Source organism: Manihot esculenta, chromosome 10, assembly GCF_001659605.2.
Source record: "Manihot esculenta cultivar AM560-2 chromosome 10, M.esculenta_v8, whole genome shotgun sequence".
Classification (NCBI taxonomy): domain Eukaryota; kingdom Viridiplantae; phylum Streptophyta; class Magnoliopsida; order Malpighiales; family Euphorbiaceae; genus Manihot; species Manihot esculenta.
In genome coordinates, this window is record NC_035170.2 from 17,274,848 (window position 1) to 17,298,292 (window position 23,445).

At 32.6% G+C, this 23,445-nt stretch overlaps 2 protein-coding genes across 2 annotated transcripts; both read right to left on the reverse strand.

Annotated features, from left to right (window-relative positions):
- Positions 1-2,544: 2,544 nt before the first annotated feature.
- Positions 2,545-6,250, reverse strand: LOC110607743. The gene is made up of 9 exons (XM_021746895.1): positions 5,984-6,250; positions 5,687-5,906; positions 5,449-5,582; positions 5,094-5,199; positions 4,375-4,604; positions 3,995-3,999; positions 3,625-3,887; positions 3,364-3,483; positions 2,545-3,170 (listed from the first exon to the last, which is right to left on the reverse strand). The coding sequence occupies exons 1-9, from the start codon at positions 6,248-6,250 to the stop codon at positions 2,545-2,547; spliced, it is 1,971 nt and encodes a 656-aa protein (XP_021602587.1).
- Positions 6,251-17,552: 11,302 nt separating this feature from the next.
- Positions 17,553-19,552, reverse strand: LOC110607744 (cyclin-D3-1). Its single transcript, XM_021746896.2, has 4 exons — positions 18,836-19,552; positions 18,535-18,736; positions 18,288-18,418; positions 17,553-18,148 (listed from the first exon to the last, which is right to left on the reverse strand). Exons 1-4 carry the CDS (start codon positions 19,349-19,351, stop codon positions 17,873-17,875), a joined length of 1,125 nt encoding a protein of 374 aa, XP_021602588.1. The 5' UTR covers positions 19,352-19,552; the 3' UTR covers positions 17,553-17,872.
- Between the last annotated feature and the right edge of the window lie 3,893 nt (positions 19,553-23,445).

The window sequence follows — 23,445 nt, forward strand, 5'->3', positions numbered from 1 at the left end:
AAATTAATAATTTAATAATTGTTACGAACGTTATCTCAATCTTAAAATATAATAGTTTACTCATAAAAATTCTTGCAATATATATATTTCCTTAATTTTTTCACTCTTTTCAATAGTTTTTATGTTTATATTTATGATGATTATTATTTATGAAATTATTTATTTTAATAAAATTTTTATTTCTTGAACTATAAATCAAATTATATGATACGTTGATTATTGAATCTGGTTATCTAGATTTCAATTTAGATTCCCGAAATTCATTCCCACTTTTGCTAGCTAAAATAGGGTCAATTGATATTGATTAACCTTCTTGTTATAAATTTTCTAGAACTATATATATGAAATATAATAGCTTGAGAATAATTAAATCATTTTTTAAAGTTATAATATTATGAGTTTTGAGTTCTAAAAATAAATAATTGAATTTTAATAAAATTAATAATTTAATTTTATAAGTTATCCTAGATTTTGAAAGCAATAATTTAATTTTATAATTATTTAATGTGAAAAAATTGCATATAAATATTAATGAAAGATTTAAAAAAAATATTTCACCACTAATTTAATAAGATAGAAAAAAAAACACATTCTTTAAAAAAATTAATAATTAAGAAGTTTTAAATCAATCGAATCAAATTAATTTAAAATTTTGATTTGATTTTTTTATACAGATCGATTCGGTTTTTAATTTTAAAAATCTTAATTATTTTAGTTTGATTCAATTTTGATAAAAAAATTAAAAAAAATTGAACTAAATCGATTAGTGATAATAGTATATTATTCTCAATAATATAGATAGATTAATTCATATAGAGATTAAAATATTTTAATTAAATTTTAAAATACTAAAAGGGAAGGATAAAAAATAAAAAAATTATTAAAAATTTAAATTCATCAAATCGAATCGAATCAGATCGATTCAGTTCAATTCGATTTTTGATCAAAATAGATTCGGTTCGATTTATATAAATATTAAAATTTTAATTTTTAATTTATTCAGTTCGATTCAATTTAAACCAAACTGATTGAATGTTGTTTTAAAATATAGGTATTGTTAATCTCCTTATATATTCTCAATTATTAAAATATTTCGCATTTTTATGACCGAAATGTTTAGAAATTTTCATTTGTAGCAAATCTTTTTCCAATTAAAGAAATGTTTAATACCCTAAAATTAAGCACTTATAAATTCATGTCTTATAAATATATCTTAACATATCTGTAGTTTATGCTATATTATATAATAAAATTATAATATTATTTTAATTATATTTTTAAATAATTTATATAGATTATTAAATGTTTTTAAAATTAAAAGTATCTTAAATTTTTTTCGATAAAATTAAAGAGTATAAATAAATATTTAGCATTTTCTTTTACTATATAAGTAATCCAGCTTATCACAATCCATATTATGATTAACTAATTATGTATTAGATTAATTAACATAACTTAAAAATTCTAAAAAGGATGATAATTACCACGATTTCCACACATGCAACTGAGGGAAGAAAAAAAAAAAAAGAATTCTTGATGAATTGTTATACTGTGAATTGGTTGTCATGCACTCCTCAAATTGAATAGATTCCAAGAAAAATAATAGTACACGTGAAAAAAGTAAGAGAAAACCCATGTAAGAAAGAACGGGAATATTAAAGAAAGGAGGAAATAAAGGGGAAAAAAAAATACCAAAAGCTTGAGCATGCTGAAATTAGAATACACTAAAGTACTATGAATATCTCTTTTGTTTTTCTTGTCAAAAATAAATATACACATATACACGCTTTAAAAATAATAATATAAACTATGAACGTAGAAAGATTAATTGGAGTTTAAACTTGTGTTTTTATTCACAAATGACTCTGCTTAAATAGAGATATCAGCAAATACCATATGTTATAAAGATAATATCACATAACTATACACTTATCAATATACACGTTTTGTGACCAAACCAAACCTTATCACTCTGCTTAATACTCCCCCACAAGATTGGGGTACCACTTCGAACACCAATCTTGAATATGTTTGAAACAAACATCTGCTTTGATAGAGGTTTAGTTAAAAGTTCCGCTAATTGGTCTTTAGATGATACATGTGCTATGCATAACTTCTTCTTTTGCACCAAGTCGTGCACAAAATGTATATCAATCTCAATGTGTTTCATTCTCAAGTGATACACAGAATTTTGACAAGCATACATTGCCAAAATATTATCACAAAAAAGTGTAGGATATAAAGTTGAGAGTCTCGAATACCCAAGCTCAGAAAACACAGACCTCACCCACATTATTTCAGATGTTGCAGATGCTACTGTTCGGTATTTGGCTTCCGTAGAAGACCTAGCAACTAACTTTTATTTTCTCGAAGACTAGAAAATTGGAAGCGAACCAATATACAATATAAACCCAGTGGTAGAAAACCTATCTGAGGGATCACCCGCCCAATCTGCATCTGAAAATGCATGAAAATTTAATGAAGATTGTGGAGTAACTAATATAATATGATCAATGGTTGACTTCAGATAGCGAAGCAGCCTTTTCAACGCATCCCAATGAGCTGTTGTTGGACTTTACATGAATTGAGATAATTTATTAAAGAGAAACAAATATCAGGGCGAGTCCAAGTGAGATATTGCAAGGCACCAACAAGCTTTCGAAACTCTGTAGCTTCAGCAACTAAATCTAATGATACATTTTTAACCAATTTAGTTGTTGTAGCAAATGGAGTACTCACCGGTTTCGCACCGTCCATTTTGGTAGTCACTAACAATTTATGAATATAGTGATGTTGTGACAAGAATAGGCCATCTTTGCATGGATGTATATCAATACCCAGGAAAAAATTCAAAGGTTGCGGTTCTTTTAAGAAAAATCGGGCTGCAAGCTCACCAATAAATGAATTTATGAACAATTTACAACTCCCTGTAAGAAGTAAATCATCAACATATATCAAAAAGAAGCAAACCACATTAGCCTTGAAAAATATAAATAGTGAATGATCACATTTAGATTGAATAAAACCAAACTGCAATGCACAATCCCGCAAAGCTTGGTACCAAGCCCTTGGTGCCTGACGAAGACCATATAAAGCCTTTACAAGCTTACAAACATACTCCGGTCTAGTCGAATCAACAAATCCAGGAGGCTGCTTCATAAAACTTCTTCCTATAAGGGTCCATGCAAAACGGCATTATTGATGTCCAATTGACAAATGTCCCACCTATTTATAACTGCAACTGTAAGGACAATACGAATAGTGGCAGGTTTCAAAATAGGACTAAACGTATCCCCACAATCAACTCCTGGTCTTAACTATATCCTTTGGCAACGAGTCGCGCTTTATATTTAGCAAGTGAACCATCCGGATTCTTCTTGACTCGAAAAACCCACTTGCAGCCAATCAAATTCTGACTACTATCTGAAGGAACCAAAAGCCAATTACCATTAGTAATTAAAGCATTATATTCAGCAGACATGGCTGACCACCATTCAAGAACATTTAAGACATGTGTCACACATGAAGGTTCAATGGAAGGAGGTAAAGGATGCTTTGTAAGTGTATGAAGTATTTTAGGCTTGAAAATGTTATTCTATGACCTTGTGCGCATAGGATGAGTACACACAACTGCACTAGAAGCAGCAAACGAAGACTCTAATAGAGGAGGAGGTTGGATGGACGATTCTGGTATAGGAGGAAGGAACGATTCAGAAGACACGACTGGAAGCGTAGACCTGGTTTCGACCGAAATTGTGGACCCATTGTCGACTGACTGAGAAACAATAGAAGACTCAATGGAAGAAGACTCAAAAGCAAAATTTGAAAGACTTATACTCGAACGAGATGGATAAAACGGGACTAATGCTAAGGGATCTTCATCAGAACTTGATTGATAATTGTACCAAGAATTAGAATTACTCTAAACTTGTAACATTTGACTCCGACTAGGAAATTGATTTTCAATAAAAACGACATGACGAGAAACATAAACCTGACCTGTAACATAATCAAAACACAAATAAGCACTCTGTCATAATGAATACCCAAGAAAAATACAAGGTTTCAACTTCTCATCAAATTTAGTTTTGGTATAAGGTCGAAGACATGCATAGCATAAACAACTGAAAACTCGTAAACTAGAATAATTTGGTTGCTGCTTAAAAAGCTGAAAGAATGGTGAATAATAATTTAGAATTGGAGTCGGCAACCGATTAATTAAATAGGTTGCTTCTTGGAAAGCATACGACCAAAATTTTGGAGGTAAAAACGCATGGTGAAGGAGAGTAAGCCCTGTTTGCCTATGTCGTCTTTCAGCAGTTCCATTATGATGTGGGGTATGGGAGGAGTTTGAAGATGAGTTATACCACTAGCCTGAAATATGGATTTCAAAGTAATAAATTCCCCTCCCCCATCAGTATAAACTGAAGTAATTTTTGAAGAAAAATGATTTTCGACAAGTTTTTGGAATGCTGGGAAAATTAAAGAAACGTCTGACTTTGCTATCAATGGATAAAACCATATGTACTTTGTAAAATGGTCCACAAATATCAAATAATACTTAAAACTATCAATAGATTCAACAGGAGCAGGTCCCCATAAATCTGAATACAATAATTCTAAAGGACGAGTACTTTTCAACGATGATGTATCAAAAGCGAACCTATGACTCTTATTACAACGACATGAATTGCAATTAAAAACTTCATCAGACGAAACAGGTAACTTAAACTTAGACAAAACAAATTTAGAAATTTTTTAGGCAGAATGACCCAAACGTTGATGCCAAAACAACGACGAAGCACGAATAGTAAGACAGGCTGTTGGAAGAGACAAAGCAGAACAAATCCTTGACAAGAATGAGAGACGATATAATGAATTCTTAATTTGCCCCCTTATGATTATCTCCCGCGGATAGATCCTTTACAAGAAAACAATAAGAAAAATTTCAATTGACACATTATTTGCTAGACAAAATTCAGATACAGAGATAAGATTTTCTTGTGACTGAGGAACACACAAAACATTCTGAAGTGAACATGATTTTAATGGAAAAGAAAGAACATGTGAACCAACATGTGTGATATGCAAACCTGAACCGTTGGTTAAGTGCAATTCATCAAGGCCATCATATGGAGCATGCAAAGAGAGATTTTGCAAGTCATTTGTCACATGGTGAGAAGCTCCTGTATCAAGTACCTAGGTGTTGTTTTGTGTAGTATTAGAACTTACATGATTTGCACGAGGTCAAGGAAAATTATTTCTGAAGTAGTCTTTAGCACGGAAGCATTGACGAGCACTATGACCCGATCATTCACAGATTTGGCACTGAATCGTGGACCCACCAGCCGCTAGTTTAGAAGCAGATTGTGAGACACGAAAGTTTTGACCACTAGAAGACCGAAACCCTTAATTATCACTCCTTCGATTAGAGGTCCTTTTCCGAACATTATTTGCAATAATCGAAACTGAATCAAGAGAAGCTTCTGATCGTTTAAGATACAGTTCATGAGACAGAAGTTTATCCTCAAGCTCCTCGAACGAAATTATGAAATCTCTTGCACGAACTACTACTGGAATTTCTTTAAAATCACTCCCAATTCCATTTAGAACATGAATCACAAGATCAACAGGGGACACAAGACTTCTAGCTAAAGCTAGACTACTGGAATTTCTTTAAAATCACTCCCAATTCCATTCAGAACATGAATCACAAGATCAACAGGGGACACAAGACTTCTAGCTAAAGCTAGGTCCTCAGACACATTCTTAACAGTTTGCAAATACTCAGATACAGACCTTGTTTCTCGCTTCAGATTAGAAAGCTTCTCACGAAGAGAAAGAAGTCTCTTTGCAGATTTGTTTGCAAAAGAAGTCTGAATTCTTTCCCAAGCATCGGTTGAAGTCTGCACGGAAGAGACAACATGCATAGTAGAAAAACTTGTAAAAGCTATGATGGCAGCCAATATTAACTGATCTTAACATACCCAAATTCATAATCGCTATTTGGAACATCCACAGCTTCATTTGAACCATCCTTTCCTTCTTGACGAATAACCAGAGAAGGAGACAATAGCGTTCTGTCAACATAACCAATCAGATTATAACCATGCAAGACAGGAACTACTTGTGCACGCCAAGTAGGATAATTTTGAGATGTAAATTTCAATGGAAACTGAGATGAAGTAAAAGAAATCAGAGTCTTGCCGGATGAATGAACAGTATTAGAAGTACTGGAAGAGGATGTCATTTTTGAAAAAAGACGTAAAATGAAAAATGGCAGAAGAAAATGAAAAGACAGAAACTAGATTGGATAAAAACTTTTTGTTTTTAATGCTCTAATACCATATGAATGCAGAGAGATTAGTTGGGGTTTAAACTTGTATTTCTATTCACAAATGATTCCCCTTAAATAGAGATATCAACAAATACAATCTATTATAAAGATAATATCACACAATTATACACTTATCAATATACACATTTTGTGATCAAACTAAACCTTATCACTCTGCTTAATATAAACTTTATAGTTCAGTGGGTAATACCATTCATTTTTAAACTTTGCTTAGATTATGATGTTAATCCAACTTTGGCTTTTTCCTTTTTGAAGATAAAAAAGAAAAAATTATTTCTTATATCCTGATTTGAAAATACTTTTTATCATACTTTTGAAATGTGATAAAATTTACATTATTTTTTTAAAATTAATTATTATCACATTTTAAAATTGCGGTAACATGAGCGCTTGCGAAAAATTTCTACATGCGACTGCATTTCTAAAAGTGCAGTTTGACAGCACTTTACAATTGTGGTATGTCTTTACCACATTTTACAAGTGAAGTATTTTTTTTTTTAATTTTTTTAAATATTTAAATTGTTTTAAAAAAATAATAATTTTTTTAAATTATATTTATGTAAAAAAATTATTGAGTTGAAAATTTTATATTTTATTTTAATTCTAAATGTTTAGGAGTATATGAAATTTAATGTTTCTAAATATATAATAGTTGTATTATTATTTATAATGTAGTCTGAAGGTTGTATATTTAAAATTATATTTTGTTAAATTTTTAATGATATAAAATAAAATATTTTAATAATATAAAATAAAATATTAAAATTAATTTATAAAATAAATATTAGAAAAATAAAATAATTAAAATATTTATGAATTGTGGAAAATAATAAAAGTAAATTATTAAATTTATAAATAATAATGTTAATAAATATTACTAAGAATGATGCAAGTATTCTCATGTACTATATAGACGCTCCTTCTTTCATATAGACGCTCCTTCTTTCATGTAGACATCGAGTTTTATATGGTCGGCGGTCACCACTTATATCGTCACCTTTAATAAAAGGATTATTATTAGTTGAGATCATAAAAACGTTAAAATCAGGTTCCTATTGTGATAGTAAAAAGATATCATCATGTGATTAAAATAAATTACGATCAGATATAAAATAAAATATTTTAATAATATAAAATAAAATAAAATACTAAAATTGATTTATAAAATAAATATTAGAAAAATAAAATAATTAAAATATTTATGAATTGTGGAAAATAATAAAAGTAGATTATTAAATTTCTAAATAATAATGTTAATAAATATTACTAAGAATAATGCAAGTATTCTCATGTACTATATAGACGCTCCTTCTTTCATGTAGACATCGAGTTTTATATGGTCAGCGGTCACCACTTATACCGTCACCTTTAGTAGAAGGATCATTATTAGTTGAGATCATGAAAACGTTAAAATCATGTGCCTATTGTGATAGTAAAAAGATATCATCATGTGATTCAAATAAATTATGATCAGATGCAACATTAAAGAAGTGTTGTCCCGACGTGTATTGTACAAAGTGTCCGAAAAAATGTTGTGATCCTAGGCTGGATAAAGAAATATCCACAAAATGTCTAGCAGAGAATATATTAACGGAATTAGTATGTCAGGCAAAAGCATCAAAAGTAATACCTCCTAGGATCTGCATCTAATATGGATGATCTTAAATACCAGGCTGCTAGAAGGACCACTGCGTGGATTATTTGAAGTGTAGGCATAAGACTACTAGGCGTCCAGGTAGTATATTGTAACCTACCGTCTTATGGAACACTTGGTCTTGCTGATAATTGTCCAATCTCAATAATTGGTCAATGAGTGTGGAACAAAATGGGTGTTGGGATGGTGATATTTGTCGAAAGAGTAGTATATGTATGAGCATCGGCTTCTTAGCGCGAGCTATGTTTGCGCCTAGGTCTCCTTAGTGGGTCAACTGGCTCATCAATGTCATTTAGCATAAGTTGCACTCGCATAGAACAGAGCTATTATCTGTCGTTTGATATGATTTGTGCCTGAATTAGGAAACTATCGATTTATGAGATGAATACTCTCGATACTATCCTCCTATTTGAATAATATTATTAATAACTAATTTTTTAAAATAAATAGAAAATATATGAAAATAAATTGAATAATAAGATATTATGTCAATAGTTGCACCCCTATGCGATATCCATCAATGAGATATTCTCCTATATGATTCAAGGTATTCTGAATAATAATGAAGTTACTCATTTAATGGTCATGCTTCAACCAACATTTGCCATCTATCTTTCCATATGGCAATCCAATGCACACGAACTTTAATCCAATTACTATCAGATGACAATAGTGATGTGTTATAAAGATTAACTGACTAGCGTGGTGAATTTAGTATTAATTATTGCATGCCAAATTTGTGCAATACTCTATTTGGTTGATGTTATTCTACCACATTGAAGCATATAAAGGGAATCACTGCTCTACGCCTTTGCATATAATATAATAGTAATATTACAAATACTTTATCAGAATATAGCGCTCTTACCGTATGAAAAAAATATATATTAAAATAACAAAAGAAAAAGATCAATCGATGCATGCTCATATTTACATTATACTTTTGTAATACCCGGCTAGACTCCGGTATCGGAATTCCTACCGTCCGGTGGAATCTCGGATGTTGGAGACCTCTAGAAGGGTAGAACCATGCTTTCATAAAATGTTTTCATGTTTTTAATGGTTTTAAAGTATGAAACTAAATGAGTTTTTGCATGAAAATAGCATTGGAGGGAAACCCAGGTTCGGCCGCCGAAAGTCAAGTTCGGCCGCCGAACATGCATGCGTTTTGGAGGCACGTTAGGCCCCCGAAAGCATGAGTTAGGGAAGTTCAGGTTCGGCCGCCGAAAGTCAAGTTCGGCCGCCGAACATTTCATGGATGCGGAGGCACATTCGGCCCCCGAATGTGGCCTGGCCAGCCACCTATAAATGGGACACTTAGCCGAAATGGGCGAGCTTTCTCCCATTTTCGGCCATAGCAAGCTTCCGACCTTCCCTTTGCAACTCTTGTGCTCTTCCTCCAAATCTCTACCATTTTTCTTGAGTTTTAAGCTTGCATTGAAGGTTTTGAGCTTTTAAACCAAGTTTTGGAGCTTTGGGAACTCAGGAGCTCATTTTCGTGGATCTCCAAGTTTGGGTCGTCTTCCTCTCGATCTTCAAGAGGTAAGGGCCGATCTTAAGCTCCTTATGTGTTTTAAGTAAGTTTTAAGTAAGTTTTAAGTGATTTTATGGGGTAGAATGGCATGTATAGGGTTGTATGAGTTTTTAAGTAAATGTTAGGTTTTATGTGATTTTTGAGCAATGTGGCATGTTTGAGTAGGTTTGAAGTGTTGTAGTTGGGGTATATGCTTGTTTGGGGCCCCTAGGAGCTTGTATGCATGTTTTGGTTGAGTGGTATGCATGATTGGTGAGTTTGGAGGCGAAAATGCACAAAGGAGCCAAGTTTCTGCCCTTTGGCAGAAACCAGGTTCGGCAGCCGAAGGCACTTTCGGCCGCCGAACATGGCTGGGGAGGCAGGCCTTTCGGCTGCCGAAGTTGCCCCCGAAAAGAGACTTTCGTCTCTGTCTGGGACTTTCGACCGCCGAAGGTGCCGCCGAACCTACCTGAGTTTCGTCTCTGTCCAGGACTTTCGGCCGCCGAAGGTGCCGCCGAAAGTGCCCTGTTCAGCCACTTCATGCATATCTCTATGTGATATTTTCATGATGTTTTAGGGGGTTTTCGGGGAATATATTAGAGTTATGTTTATGTATGTTTGGTCCCTCATTGGAGTCCACCTGTGTAGGTTCGGACCCGAGGAACCAAGGACCCCAGCAGTGAGCCAGCTGCTACAGAGTTTGTCAGAGTCAGCCAGAGGTGAGTGGAACTAAACTTAACCTTTTAAATTAAGAAATGAAATGCTTTTGTCATGCTTCATGCATCATGATCATATTATAGGTTGTTTGCATTAGAATTCACGACTATGCCGCATTGTATTGTTGTGATAGATGATAGTGGATGGACATTAGGATGATTCATTAGCCTTCTATATACGAAGTCCTGTGGTGCCCATAATAGGGCCGGGCAATACGAAGACCTGTGGTGCCCATAATAGGGCCGGGCAATAACTCCGAGTACGAAGTCCTGTGGTGCCCATAATAGGGCCGGGCAATACGAAGTCCTGTGGTGCCCATAATAGGGCCGGGCATGGAGTTGAGGGATTTTTGAATCAGTCCATCCGTGGTGTGATTTATTTGTGCAGTGACGCATTTCATGATAGCATGTTTTAAATATTTTCTTTTTACAGTTCTACTCACTGGGCATCTAGCTCACCCCTCTCCCCTAACCCCTAGGTTTGCAGGTACGGGATAGATAGAGAAGGCAACGAGAAAAAGTCATATGTATGTAATAGTTAGTTTGTGGACATGACAATTGTATTATGATGAAATGTAAAAATATTCAGGATGTTATGTAATGAGATTATTGAGGATAGAATTGTGCTTGACCATAATGTAATGTTAATCCCTTTTGTATATACATGATCTTATGTTATGATGTTTATGTAAACTAACTCAACACAGGTTGTTTTGCCTTTAAGGCTTGATGAGATCCCACAGAGGGACTATGTTATGTATATGATCAGAGTATGCACAGGTTGAGTTAGTAGATGACAGTTTGTATGAAGAAAAGTTTTAATTTTTATGCATGTTGTTGATCATGTATGGGATTATACAGGTTTACAGGTTATATGTCAGGCTTGCTACGGGTCCCGGCGGCCTTAAGTCGACCCGGATCCTAGCGCCAGTAGCGGTCCAGATTTCCGGGGCGTTACAACTTTTTAATCGTCCATCCTATAAAATTTATAATGTATCTCTATCAACACATATGTCACGACTTGAGTAATACGTCGTGTATTATGTTGGAAAGAATCCTCTGCCATGATTGTAAATCAATCAGTTGTTGGAAAGAATCCTCTGCCATGATTGTAAATCAGTCAGTGATCAAATCTTACCATATTTAGCATAGCACGATTCTAGGACATAATTGAGGGCTCAATCAAAGGTCTAATTGTTCATATCATGTACTATATAAACTCTGTAACTTACTACACAAGAGGTAAGAAAATAAAAACAGTTTTCTTCCTATAATCTCAAGGTGGTATCAGAGCAGGTTTCGGTCTAAAAATATAGCCATCCTGCAATAATCCTTTACCAGATACCCTTCCCAACTTCTTTCTCTCACCGAAACAACAATGGCCGACCTCCCCAGCCCGGTTGACCAATCCCAGGCAATAATTGATCCAATAGCAGACCTGTCACAAAAACTATTCCAGTTAATTCAGAATAGCCAAGATGGAAATCAAAAATCAGTGAACCAATTCACTCTTAATTCAGCACAGCCACCGTCCGACATAAAATTGAATGATTCCAATTATGTTGTATGGACAAAGATGATGGAGATGTTTATCACGGCACTACAAGGAGCCGCGAAAGGAGGAGGCACGGGTGTCCCTTATGATCGGAAAGGAGGTATTTTAGGGTTAGAAAGGAGGGCAAATGACCTTTCTACCCCTGTCTCTTTAAATAAATCTAAATGTGCCTCTGCTTGTTTTAATTCTAACAAGGTACAAAATACTAGTGGGTGGATATTTGATTCAGGAGCCACAGACACTATGACTAATGATTCTTCAGATTTTGTTGTGTCAGCCCCACCCTCAAAATCCAATATTCTAAACGCTACCGGTGGCTCTTTCCCGGTCATCGGTGGTGGTACCGTTTCTATAACCCCCACTTTAAATGTCTCCAACAGCCTCTATGTACCTTCCTTATCTTGCAAATTACTCTCTGTCAGTCAGATCACCAAACAGTTAAATTGCAGAGTACTCATGTATCCTCATTTTTGTGTTTTGCAGGATATTCATACGGGCACGGTACTGGGCCGTGGTACTGAGAAAGATGGACTGTACTATGTGGAGGAGATCTCAAGTACTGGGTCAGCTCATTTAGCTCAAGGGTCCTCAACCCGACAGTTATGGCTCTGGCACCAGCGCTACGGCCATCCCTCAAGTGATTATCTTCGTACTTTGTTTCCTGAGTTTAAATCCATTGACATTCCAGTTTGTTCTTCATGCGTGCTTGCTAAGAGTCATAAGAGTACTTATCATATATCCACAAATAAATCTGATACTCCCTTCTCAATAATACACTCTGATGTATGGGGGCCTGCCCCGGAAACTGTCTCCCCTGATTATAGATACTTTGTGACTTTTATTGATGATTGCACTCGTGTTACTTGGGTTTACCTGTTAAGACAAAAAAGTGAAGTGGCTGAGAAATTCTGTGATTTTTTCTGCATGATTAAAACCTAATTTCACAAGACCATTCAAGTCCTCCGATCTGACAATGGGGGGAAATTTGTCAATAACCATCTCCAAACCTTTTTCCGGGATAATGGGATCCTTCACCAAACTACTTGTCCTTATACACCACAGCAAAATGGGGTTGTTGAAAGGAAAAATCGACATATCCTTGAGACTGCCCGAGCCCTATTGTTTGAAGCCCAAGTTCCTCCTAAGTTTTGGTCTGAAGCAGTTGCCACATCCATTTACTTCATCAATCGACTTCCGTCTCGCGTTCTTAATTTCCAATCTCCCTTGCATACCTTGTCCTCTCATCACACCATCCCTTCCCTTCTCAACCTTCCACCTAAAATCTTTGGATGTACAGTTTATGTTCACATTCCAAAAACACACCGCACTAAACTTGATCCATGTGCTCTTAAGTGTGTTTTCTTTGGTTATGGTGTCCATAAAAAGGGCTATCGGTGTTTTGACCCAATCTCTAAACGGCTCTTCACTACCATGGACTGCACTTTTCTGGAAGAGGAATATTTTTTTCCCTCGCCAACTAGCAGTGAGGGGGAGAAAACGGCACAATCACCACCACTGCCAAATTGGCTTAGTCAGGAGGGGCCAGAACTTGATCATTCTTCTCTTCCTGAGTCTACACCAGAACTGGGAGACACTGACCATCTAGTACAGTCCTCGGTCTCAACGTCACAACCAGAACCTGACACCGTAGAATATCCTGAGGAACACACAACTGAGGTATGTGAATCTGAACTTTCCCCTGGTTCTAATAACCTTACTACTAAACCCATTTCCCTTGAGGTTTCTGAAACAGGCCAATATGTCCTACCCCCTCGGAATAATAGAGGAATTCCACCCAGGAGATATGATCCAGAATTCGAGGCAGCCAGGTCCAAATACCCTGTGGCAAATGTTACCAGAGGAGAAAGACTATCACCTCAGTTGGTCAACCTACAGAAAAATATTTGCTCAGAATGGATACCAAAGGATGCCACAGAGGCCCAGAAGGACAAAAGATGGGTTGAGGCGATGGAGACCGAGATGGATGCCCTGGAGAAAAACAAGACCTGGGAAAAATGCTGGCTACCCAAGGGAAAACGACCAGTGGGATGCAAATGGGTGTTTACCATAAAGTATAAGTCAGACGGAACGGTGGACAGATATAAAGCTAGACTTGTAGCAAAAGGATATACTCAGACTTATGGAGTTGACTATTCTGAAACATTCTCTCCAGTAGCAAAAATTGATACAATACGGGTCCTATTCTCTCTAGCTGCAAACCTAGACTGGCCACTTCACCAATTTGATGTGAAAAATGCTTTCTTACATGGTGATCTGGAGGAGGAAGTATACATGAATGCTCCACCAGGGTTCATGAGTGGATATAGAAGGGGAGAAGTGTGTCGATTGAGGCGAGCCTTGTATGGGTTGAAACAGTCACCCAGAGCATGGTTTGGGAGATTTACTCAAGCAATGAAGAAAAATGGATATCGACAGAGTAACTCCGATCACACTCTATTCTTGAAGAGGCAAGGAAGGAAGATCACGTGTTTGATTATATACATGGATGACATGGTTATAACTGGAGATGATGTGGACGAAATCAAACAACTGAGGGACAACTTATTCCAAGAATTTGAGATGAAAGACCTGGGGATGCTAAAATATTTTCTTGGAATCGAAGTTCTCAGATCAAACCAGGGAATTCTAATATCACAGAGAAAGTACATTCTTGATCTGTTAACTGAAACAGGAATGATAGATTGCAAACCAGTCGATACTCCGGTAATGGTCAATCACGAGTTGAGCAAGGACTCAAAAGAAGGACCCACAGACAAGGGGAGGTACCAGAGACTGGTAGGAAAACTGATTTATTTATCACACACCAGACCAGACGTGGCATATGCCGTGAGTTTGGTAAGTCAGTTCATGCATGATCCAAAACAAGACCATATGGAGGCAGCATTAAGAATCGTTCGATATCTGAAAGGAACAGTTGGGATGGGCATGTTGTTCAAAAAGAATGGTCATTTCAGTATCAGTGGATATACGGACGCAAGTTGGGCAGGAGATCTCTCTGACAAACGATCTACTTCAGGATACTTTACCTTTGTCGGAGGAAATTTGGTAACGTGGAAAAGTAAGAAACAGAAGATGGTGGCACTGTCAAGTGCTGAAGCAGAATTCAGGGGAATAGCAAAAGGACTGGCAGAACTCCTATGGATCAGAAAGTTGATGTTTGAGCTTGGATTCCCATCAAAGGATGCAGCTGAACTCCGTTGTGACAACAAGGCGGCAATAAGCATTTCTGAAAATCCAGTTCAGCATGATCGAACAAAACATGTTGAAATAGACCGACATTTCATCAAAGAAAAGTTGGACAGTGGTCTGATATCTTTACCGTTTGTTCGATCAGAGGATCAATGGGCGGACATCCTAACCAAAGCAGTAGCTGGACGAATATTCCATGAGGTTTTGGACAAGTTGGGTATGCTAGATCCACATGAACCAACTTGAGGGGGAGTGTTGGAAAGAATCCTCTGCCATGATTGTAAATCAATCAGTTGTTGGAAAGAATCCTCTACCATGATTGTAAATCAGTCAGTGATCAAATCTTACCATATTTAGTATAGCACGATTCTAGGACATAATTGAGGGCTCAATCAAAGGTCTAATTGTTCATATCATGTACTATATAAACTCTGTAACTTACTACACAAGAGGTAAGAAAATAAAAACAGTTTTCTTCCTATAATCTCAAGCGTGTATTACTCCATCTGAAAATATTATAAAATAAAACTTAATAATTTAGTATGAAGGTGTCATATGATTAAGATAAAAATAATGTAATATGAAAAATAAAATACTAACAGACTTCCACTGGGGTATCAATATATGATAAACTTATTGTACAAAGAATAGGTAAAATAGCTCTCACTTTCATTCTTGAAATAACTGAAGTTATAAATATAATTCAGTCTCATTTTCAGGCACTAAGCTGAAGATTTGCCCATTTCAATCCAGAAATTCTTTGACATATTCCATAGAATAAAATATTGATCGGTGCCATTTGGGTATAGCTCAAGAGAGAAGAGATCTGGTGCAGAATCTGTCTTGTTCTTCCATGAAATAAGACGTGTGTGCTCCCCAATAATTTTGTTCAATCCAACCTTGGTAGCTATGAAGGTGATTCCTCACTCAATCTCGCATCTCCTCGCTCTCAACCAAGCAGGCATGAAGGTGATTGCTCACTCAGCCTTACGTCTCCTTGCTTCTGCTCGCTCTCAACCTCGCGTCTCTATAAACTAATGACAATTTAACGCTCTTTATAAAAGAAGGATCGATTAATTATGTTAATTCAAAATCTTGAATTTGTTTGTTACATAAAATTTAATAAGAGATCAATTTATGAGTTTTATAAAACCTCAAGCACCTGCTTATAAATTATTCAAAAATAAAAAATGAGAGAGAACTTTCTCTCTAACTAAAGAGATTAGGTTTCAGTAAAGTAAATATGTTATGTGCCACTCTTTCCATCCCATAATAATAAATTTATTTATTATTTTTATATATTATTTTTTTTATATGATTTAAAAAATATTGTTAAAACAATAAATTTTATATTGTCTTTATTAATTCACTACTACAGTTTACAGTTTGGGCAGGTCTAAAACTATATTATACTTTTTCAATGCATATCTTAAGTAAGAGTACATTAAAAAACAAACTAATAAAATAATATCTAAAAAAAAAAAAGGATAGAAGTCTTTAATCTAATAAACCTTTTGACAAAAATAAATAAATAAATGCATGAAAACTAGAGTAAGCTTGCTATTTAACCTAATTTAAGTAATCTCCTCACTTATTTTTAGCATGATTTTTAAATGTTAAAAGAATTGAATGTTTAGAGTTCATATCCCTATTCATTAATATGGTAAGAATTTTCAATTTGTAAGAAAGAGTCTCATTACAGCTAATATCAGTATTATAGCTCAAAAAAGAAAACCAAATTGATACATGGTCACAGCATAAACAAAAATAGTAAAAAAAAAACAACACTTGATTCAAATAAAGAAAAAGTATAAAGAAAAGAAAGATATTTATTATGTTGTTGACTCTCAATTCTCATGCCATACATAGCTAGTCTTTTTGCCCTAAAAATTTATAATAATTCAGCAAATATTTATACTTCTGTCATCCATAGTAGCAACTACAAAGTAGTAGCTAGCAGCTGCAGCTTCCACAGAATCCGTACTATATATTCAGTCCTATTCTCTTCTTTTCAGGAGACTTGAGGGAAATGAGTCTATAGCCTCATGAACAGCGCCAACAAGCAACAGTTGGATCCAAAAGGTGGAGAAAATCTAATAGAGCAATAGATGGTGTTTTTTAGGTTAGGATTATAGGTTGCTAAGACAAAGAAAAAGAAATAAAGAATTAAAGAGAAGATATTAAGGTCACTCTCAGCAACAAAGGGAAGGTTTGGTCAAAAACCTATCTCCCCAATCCAAAAGTCTCTATTCAGACAAACCCCATAACCCCACTGGCCGACAGCCTGTTCCTCTCTTCTCATGCAGACAAATCTCTTTTTTTTTTAATCGTATGTAATAAGGAGATAATAATCTAAAATGGGTATTAATTATTTAAAATATTACTCGACATGTTTCTCAGCTTTTGACCTTAAACCTTTAAACAAGATGATTAACGGATATCCACTTACTAATCATAATTACGAACCAAACAGATCATTAACTACCTTATGGTCGGATCTGATTAGGCATTGAGAATTGCCAAAGTGTGGAGAATGAACAATAATATTTATAAATGAACAAAAATGCTTTGAATTTATTTTATGAATATGATATTAATATGTCCATATTGAAAGTATTCTCTTAAAAGAGACTTGTACAGAGCCAAAGACATTAAAATAAGAGGGAGATAGATGCACGACCCTCTCATCAGTCATCTCATCGTCCTTCTCTCAAAATGACACCCATCTCCATGGCAGGAGTGGGCAAGCTTTGAATTGCAGAGTGGAGGGAAGGCAACTTAATTAGAGAGAGAGAGAGAGAGAGAGAGAGAGATGAGTAAACATAATAAAATATAGATTTACTTCCCTTTTTTCATTTTTTTCAGATTAACGAGGGCTGCCAACCATGTCCACAAAAACCCATTGGTCTTGTGCTCTGCTCTTCTTAAACAGTTGTTGTTCTGGCGTTGAAGAGACTGAAGACCCCAGAGCCCAAGAATCGTTTGAGCTGTCACAGCTGAAAACAGTAGCATCAATCACTCCACTTGGACTGCTAGGGAGTGGCTCATACTTTCGCTTGAGAGACTTGTTGTAGACAACAGAAGCATTGGTTTTGATCTTTGATAGCTCAAGAATGAGTTTATAACAATCATTTACCTTTTCCTGTTACAAATTAATGAAGTTGCTGATGTTCTCTTATTAAAAGTTCATGTAATAACGAGTGCATCATGTGATATTTTGGTGGCTGTGTTCAAATTTTATATACAAACAAACAATCGAGATTCAAGGATAATGAAAGAACCTTGCAGATTTTAAGGACACCCAGAAGCTGTTTCTGATACTCCATCGTATTCAAGGGCTCAACTTCGTCTATAACGCGCATCATCGTAGCAGTAGCCAATGCAGAAGGAAGATAGCCGATGGATCTTGAATCTACAGAAACCATAAAATGAAACGTAAACCGAAAGATCAGAAACTTTTAAGGGCAAGAATCTGAACTATGGTTAAAGTAGTGTGGTTTACAAAGACGTTATGGATTATGCTTTTACCTGAAACTATAGTAAGCAGAAGACGCTCACATCTCCTAAGGAACTCCCAGTGAAGATGAGTCTTTAATCCAAGCCTCCTAATGATGTGATCAATAAATGAGAGTGGAGTCACTGGGTGCATCTTCCATTTAAGCGTAGAAAGCACCAAAAGCTCCATTCTTTGAATGGTTTTGGCCTCAAACATATACTTTGTGTCTTCCACCTGTAACACACCGAAGTAAATTAGCCAAAGAAACGTACAGAATCAGCAACCGGGAGCAGTAAAATGGCAATGGATATGTAAGGTTTTTGTTGGACATACTTGGAGGTCTAAGAGAAGAGGCACTTGGGTCTCTTCTACTTTTGCAGCCAAGGAAAGACAAGTCACAGCCACAAGTTGGATCATCCATGGCTTGTCTCTTTGATAATAAGAACTGGAGAGGAATCTGTCAAGATAGTTAACAGCTAAGATTGCAGTTAGAACTGAAAACCCATAATGGGCATTGACCTTAAGCATCCACTCGACAGCCTCTTGACGAGCAACAGAGAGACAAGAATCAGTTTCCAGATTGTAGACATTGACTTGCGATAGTTGTTGTTCTTCTTCTTTGGAGAAGAGTGAGAGAAGCTCCCCATCATCCCAGAACAAATCTTGTTCAAGCAAAACTGAAAGTGGGGAAAAAGAAGGGAACTTTCTTGTTCCATACTTGCCAAAACACTCATTTTGAAAGACCTCTTCTGGTTCTTTTTCATCTACCCATCTCTCTTCTTCACAGTAGAGAGTGGAGTCTAGCAAGAAAGAAGAGCTTTGGTGTTGGTCATGGCGTTGGATAGCCATCTTCTTCTGAGGGAAGAAGAAGGTTTTGGTCCACTACTCATTATACAAAAGAAAAGGTCATTGTTCTATCTATTTCTTCTCTGTATGTTTCAGTGTGGGTGTGGTGCAGATAGAAAGTGGTGGTGGAGGCTAAAGAGAGAAGAGGTTGAAAGCAGAGGAAGAAAGGAAAAGGAGAGAATTGATTTTTAACAGAGTGGGTTTCACGCTTGTCTCTTTTTGTTCTTTTAATAATTTAAAATAATAATAAGCAAACAAATATATAATTGTTGGGTGGGAAAAGTCATAAATTTGGCCTTTTGCTTTAAGAAGGCCGAAGAGTTCACTTAATTTTCAGCCATTAAATTTTAATTTTTAAGCTCAAATTTGTCCACACATGTTAAAGAAAATAGTGATAATAAATTATTATTTTATATATTTTAATGGATATTATAAATCAAGCCATACTTAATTTTTTATTAATATTATTTATTTATTTGAAATTGTAATATTATTTATTTATATCGTCAAAATTTTAAATAATATCTCGTATGAACCTATATTTTGCGCATTTGCCGTATAATTTATTTTCAAATTACCCACATACGTGTAGAATAGCATAGTTAATAATAAAATTTGAGTTAATTTATTTTTAAAATTAAATTATTTATAAATAAATAACAAGTTTACTTTTTTATTATAAATATAATTATGGATGTTTATATACTATTGTTTTACCCTTTTTTTTAATTTAACCTCATATTAAATACCACTAATTATTTTTTTGCAAAAAAAAATTATATTTTATAATATTTTATAATTTTATTATATACTTTAAAAATAATCAATTTATATTTATATTTTTAATTTTTTAAAAATTAAATTTAATTGTTAAAATTTTTGTTAATCTATTAACATAAATATTACGTTGTTGCCATGTAATTACCATATTATTACCACCATGTCATTACAATATAATATAAAATTATTATTAAAAGAATATAATACTTTATAATTTTTTTTAGATTTTACTTTTCCAATCTCCATTTAAAAAAAAAATAACTGATTTAATTTTATATTTTAAAATTTTCACCAATTACATTGAATCATTAAAAAAATTACTAATTTTCTATTATGTCATCAATGAAAATAGTATGTAATTTGTGCTATATATTATAAAATTAATTAAAAAGTAAAATTTAATCTTAAATTATATAGTGGTGTTAAAATATTAAATTTCATTTTTTTTCAGTCTAAATTTACTCTTAAACTATTATTAAAAGCCAAAATATGACCATCACTTTTTTTTTAGTCTTATTTGATTTTTTAATAATAGTTTATAATTAAATTTAGACTAAATAATAAAATTTAATATTTTAATTCACTACAAATTTTAAAGGCAAATTTAATATTTTTACTCTATAAAATTATCAATTAAACTTCTATCAATTTTAATAATTATTTTATAAAAATAAACACCATATACTTGTAAAGATTTCACATTATACTATAATAGTGTGGTAATGATATGATAATGTGACAATCACATAATATTTCTATTTTCAATGTGATATTTTTATTAGTGAATTAATAATTATTTTAATAATTTTATTAGTGAATTAATGATTATTTTAATAATTTTATGTAATTGATAAAAGTTTTAAAAGTATAAAATTAAATTGATTATTTTTAAAATATAGAGTAAAATTGTAAAAAATTATAAAATATAAAATTTTTTATAATTATTTTATCTTATATTACGGTGATGTGTGATAACATGGTTATGATATGATATTTTTGTCTTTGAATTAATAAAAATTTTAACATTTATGTGTAATTTTTTAAAAATTAAAAATAAAGGTTTAAATTGATTATTTTAAAATATAAAATAAAATTATAAAATATAAGATTTTTTTTTTTGAACTTTTTCAGCAGTTACACCTTAAAACATGAAAAAGTTTTAGTTAACTTTCAGTTTTTACCTTGTACCAAATCCATCCTAATCAATCCATAATTTTTTAATTATAGTGAACAATGAAAAGATGGCTTTGGTTTATATGGTTCCTTCCTAATATTAATTAAATTATAGTAATTTTTTATTATTAAAAATTAAGCCTATGTCATTGTCATAAATAAAACAGTATAATTTTAAGTTTTTAAAATTTTTTAATATAAATTGTCTAAATTATTATATGTTAAAAAATACTTTATAATTTTAATATTTTAATTTATATTTAAAATTCTTTAAATTTAAAATATAACTGTAAACTATTAAAATTATTTTTTTATACTAAATAATAGTGTTAATTGTGCTCTAAATTTTCATAAAAATATTATCATTTAATTTTATCAAATTATAAAAAATTAAAATATAATTAGTAAATTTAAAGTACAATTAATAATATATTTAATCAATTTAATATTTTGTTATTATATTTAATTATCATAATTGTGTTCAATGAAAATAATTAGAATAACTTACCTTATAATATTTTAAAAATAAAAAATAAATAAATAGTGAAGTTAAAATCTCAAATATTAAATTTAAATTTTTTAAATCGAAAAAAAAGAAATAAATAAGAAAAAAGATATATATTAGAATGGGTGTTTTAAAATTGTATTGGTATTGACACTTTATTTATAAGAGAATTATTATTAGATTTCTGAAGAATATTTTATTAATTTTTATCTATGTAAAAAATATTTAATTAAAAGGTTTATATATTTTATAAAATTAAATTATTTAGTCCATTTTTTAAAATAATGGTTAGTCAACTTGTTTTACCTTTAATTAAAGAGAATAAATAGTATAAATATTTAAATGTATAATTATTAAATAATAAATATAATTAAAATTATATGAACTAAATGATATAAATATTCAAAATATATTAATAAATTTATAAAAATTTAAAAATTTATTTTATAAAATGTAAAAATATTTTGATTGAATAATTTTTAAATAGAATAAATTAATAAATTATTTTAAAAGTTGAGAGATTGAATGATAATTTTCTTGAGATTAATAAAAATTTTATTAAATTTTCAAAAACTTAAAGAATTCATGTTCCCCTCGCCCCTGTTTGGATTCATTGCTCCAAACTCTCCGTTTTTTAACGATTACAATGTGCGGCATTCATAGTAATTGTAAGTCAAACTTCACATTTTAATTAGTTTTAAGATGAATAAAAATTATACTCTAAATTTATAGAAATCAATTCTAAACAAAAACCGCATTAAAAATAAAGAGTTGATTAAATTTTGACCTAAAGGAAATGACAAAAATAATGCTTTCTTTTTATAAAAAAAATCTTTGGTTTCGGAAATCTTTATGTGCTTTCGGTGTGTGTTGATTGGAGAGCAGAAAATGTAACGGCACACACACCGAGCGGGACCCATGAAAGCAACCTCCAATGCAAACCAAAATAAAGGCACTGTGTCTAGTAATTGAATTCTCACGCTTTACTACTCCTTATTGGTAACTGAGTTTTTCTCTTTTCTCATTGTTCATTTCTGCTTCTATCAACTCCCTGCTTTGTCTCTTCTACCTTTCATTTCAATCATCCATTCCTGCTTTCCTTTTTATTTCTTTTTCTATATGTGGACTTGTGTATCCTTTTTTAATCCCCCTTTCGCCACTACCAATAGTAAACGACCCAATTTTTCAATATTTAAATTTTAATTTGTTAATTTTTTTTATTTTGAGTTTGAATTTGAGCTGAATTTCATCTTTAACTAATTTTGAATTCATCACAAATATCAATAAATTTAATTTTAATTCATTTTATAAATGAGTGTAAATATATATTTTTTATGCATTTATAGACTTAGTTTGATGATAAATGCTATTAATTAGTATTTTTTTTTCTTTTTAGCTTTATTTTTTATTGGTTTTACAGATTTTTAAAGTTTCACGACAGAGGAAATGCATGTTGATTTCTAGGCTTGTTTGTGATTTTGATGATTTTTTTATGAAGATGCTAGTATATTTAGTTTGTAGAAAAGTTTATGTTTCCATGCTGGTTTGATTTGGGGCATTTTTGCTAGATTTGATTTTACTTTGTTGTTAGCTGCTTTTTTTTTTATATTTTCAAGATCTAAAGTGATGGAAATAGTTA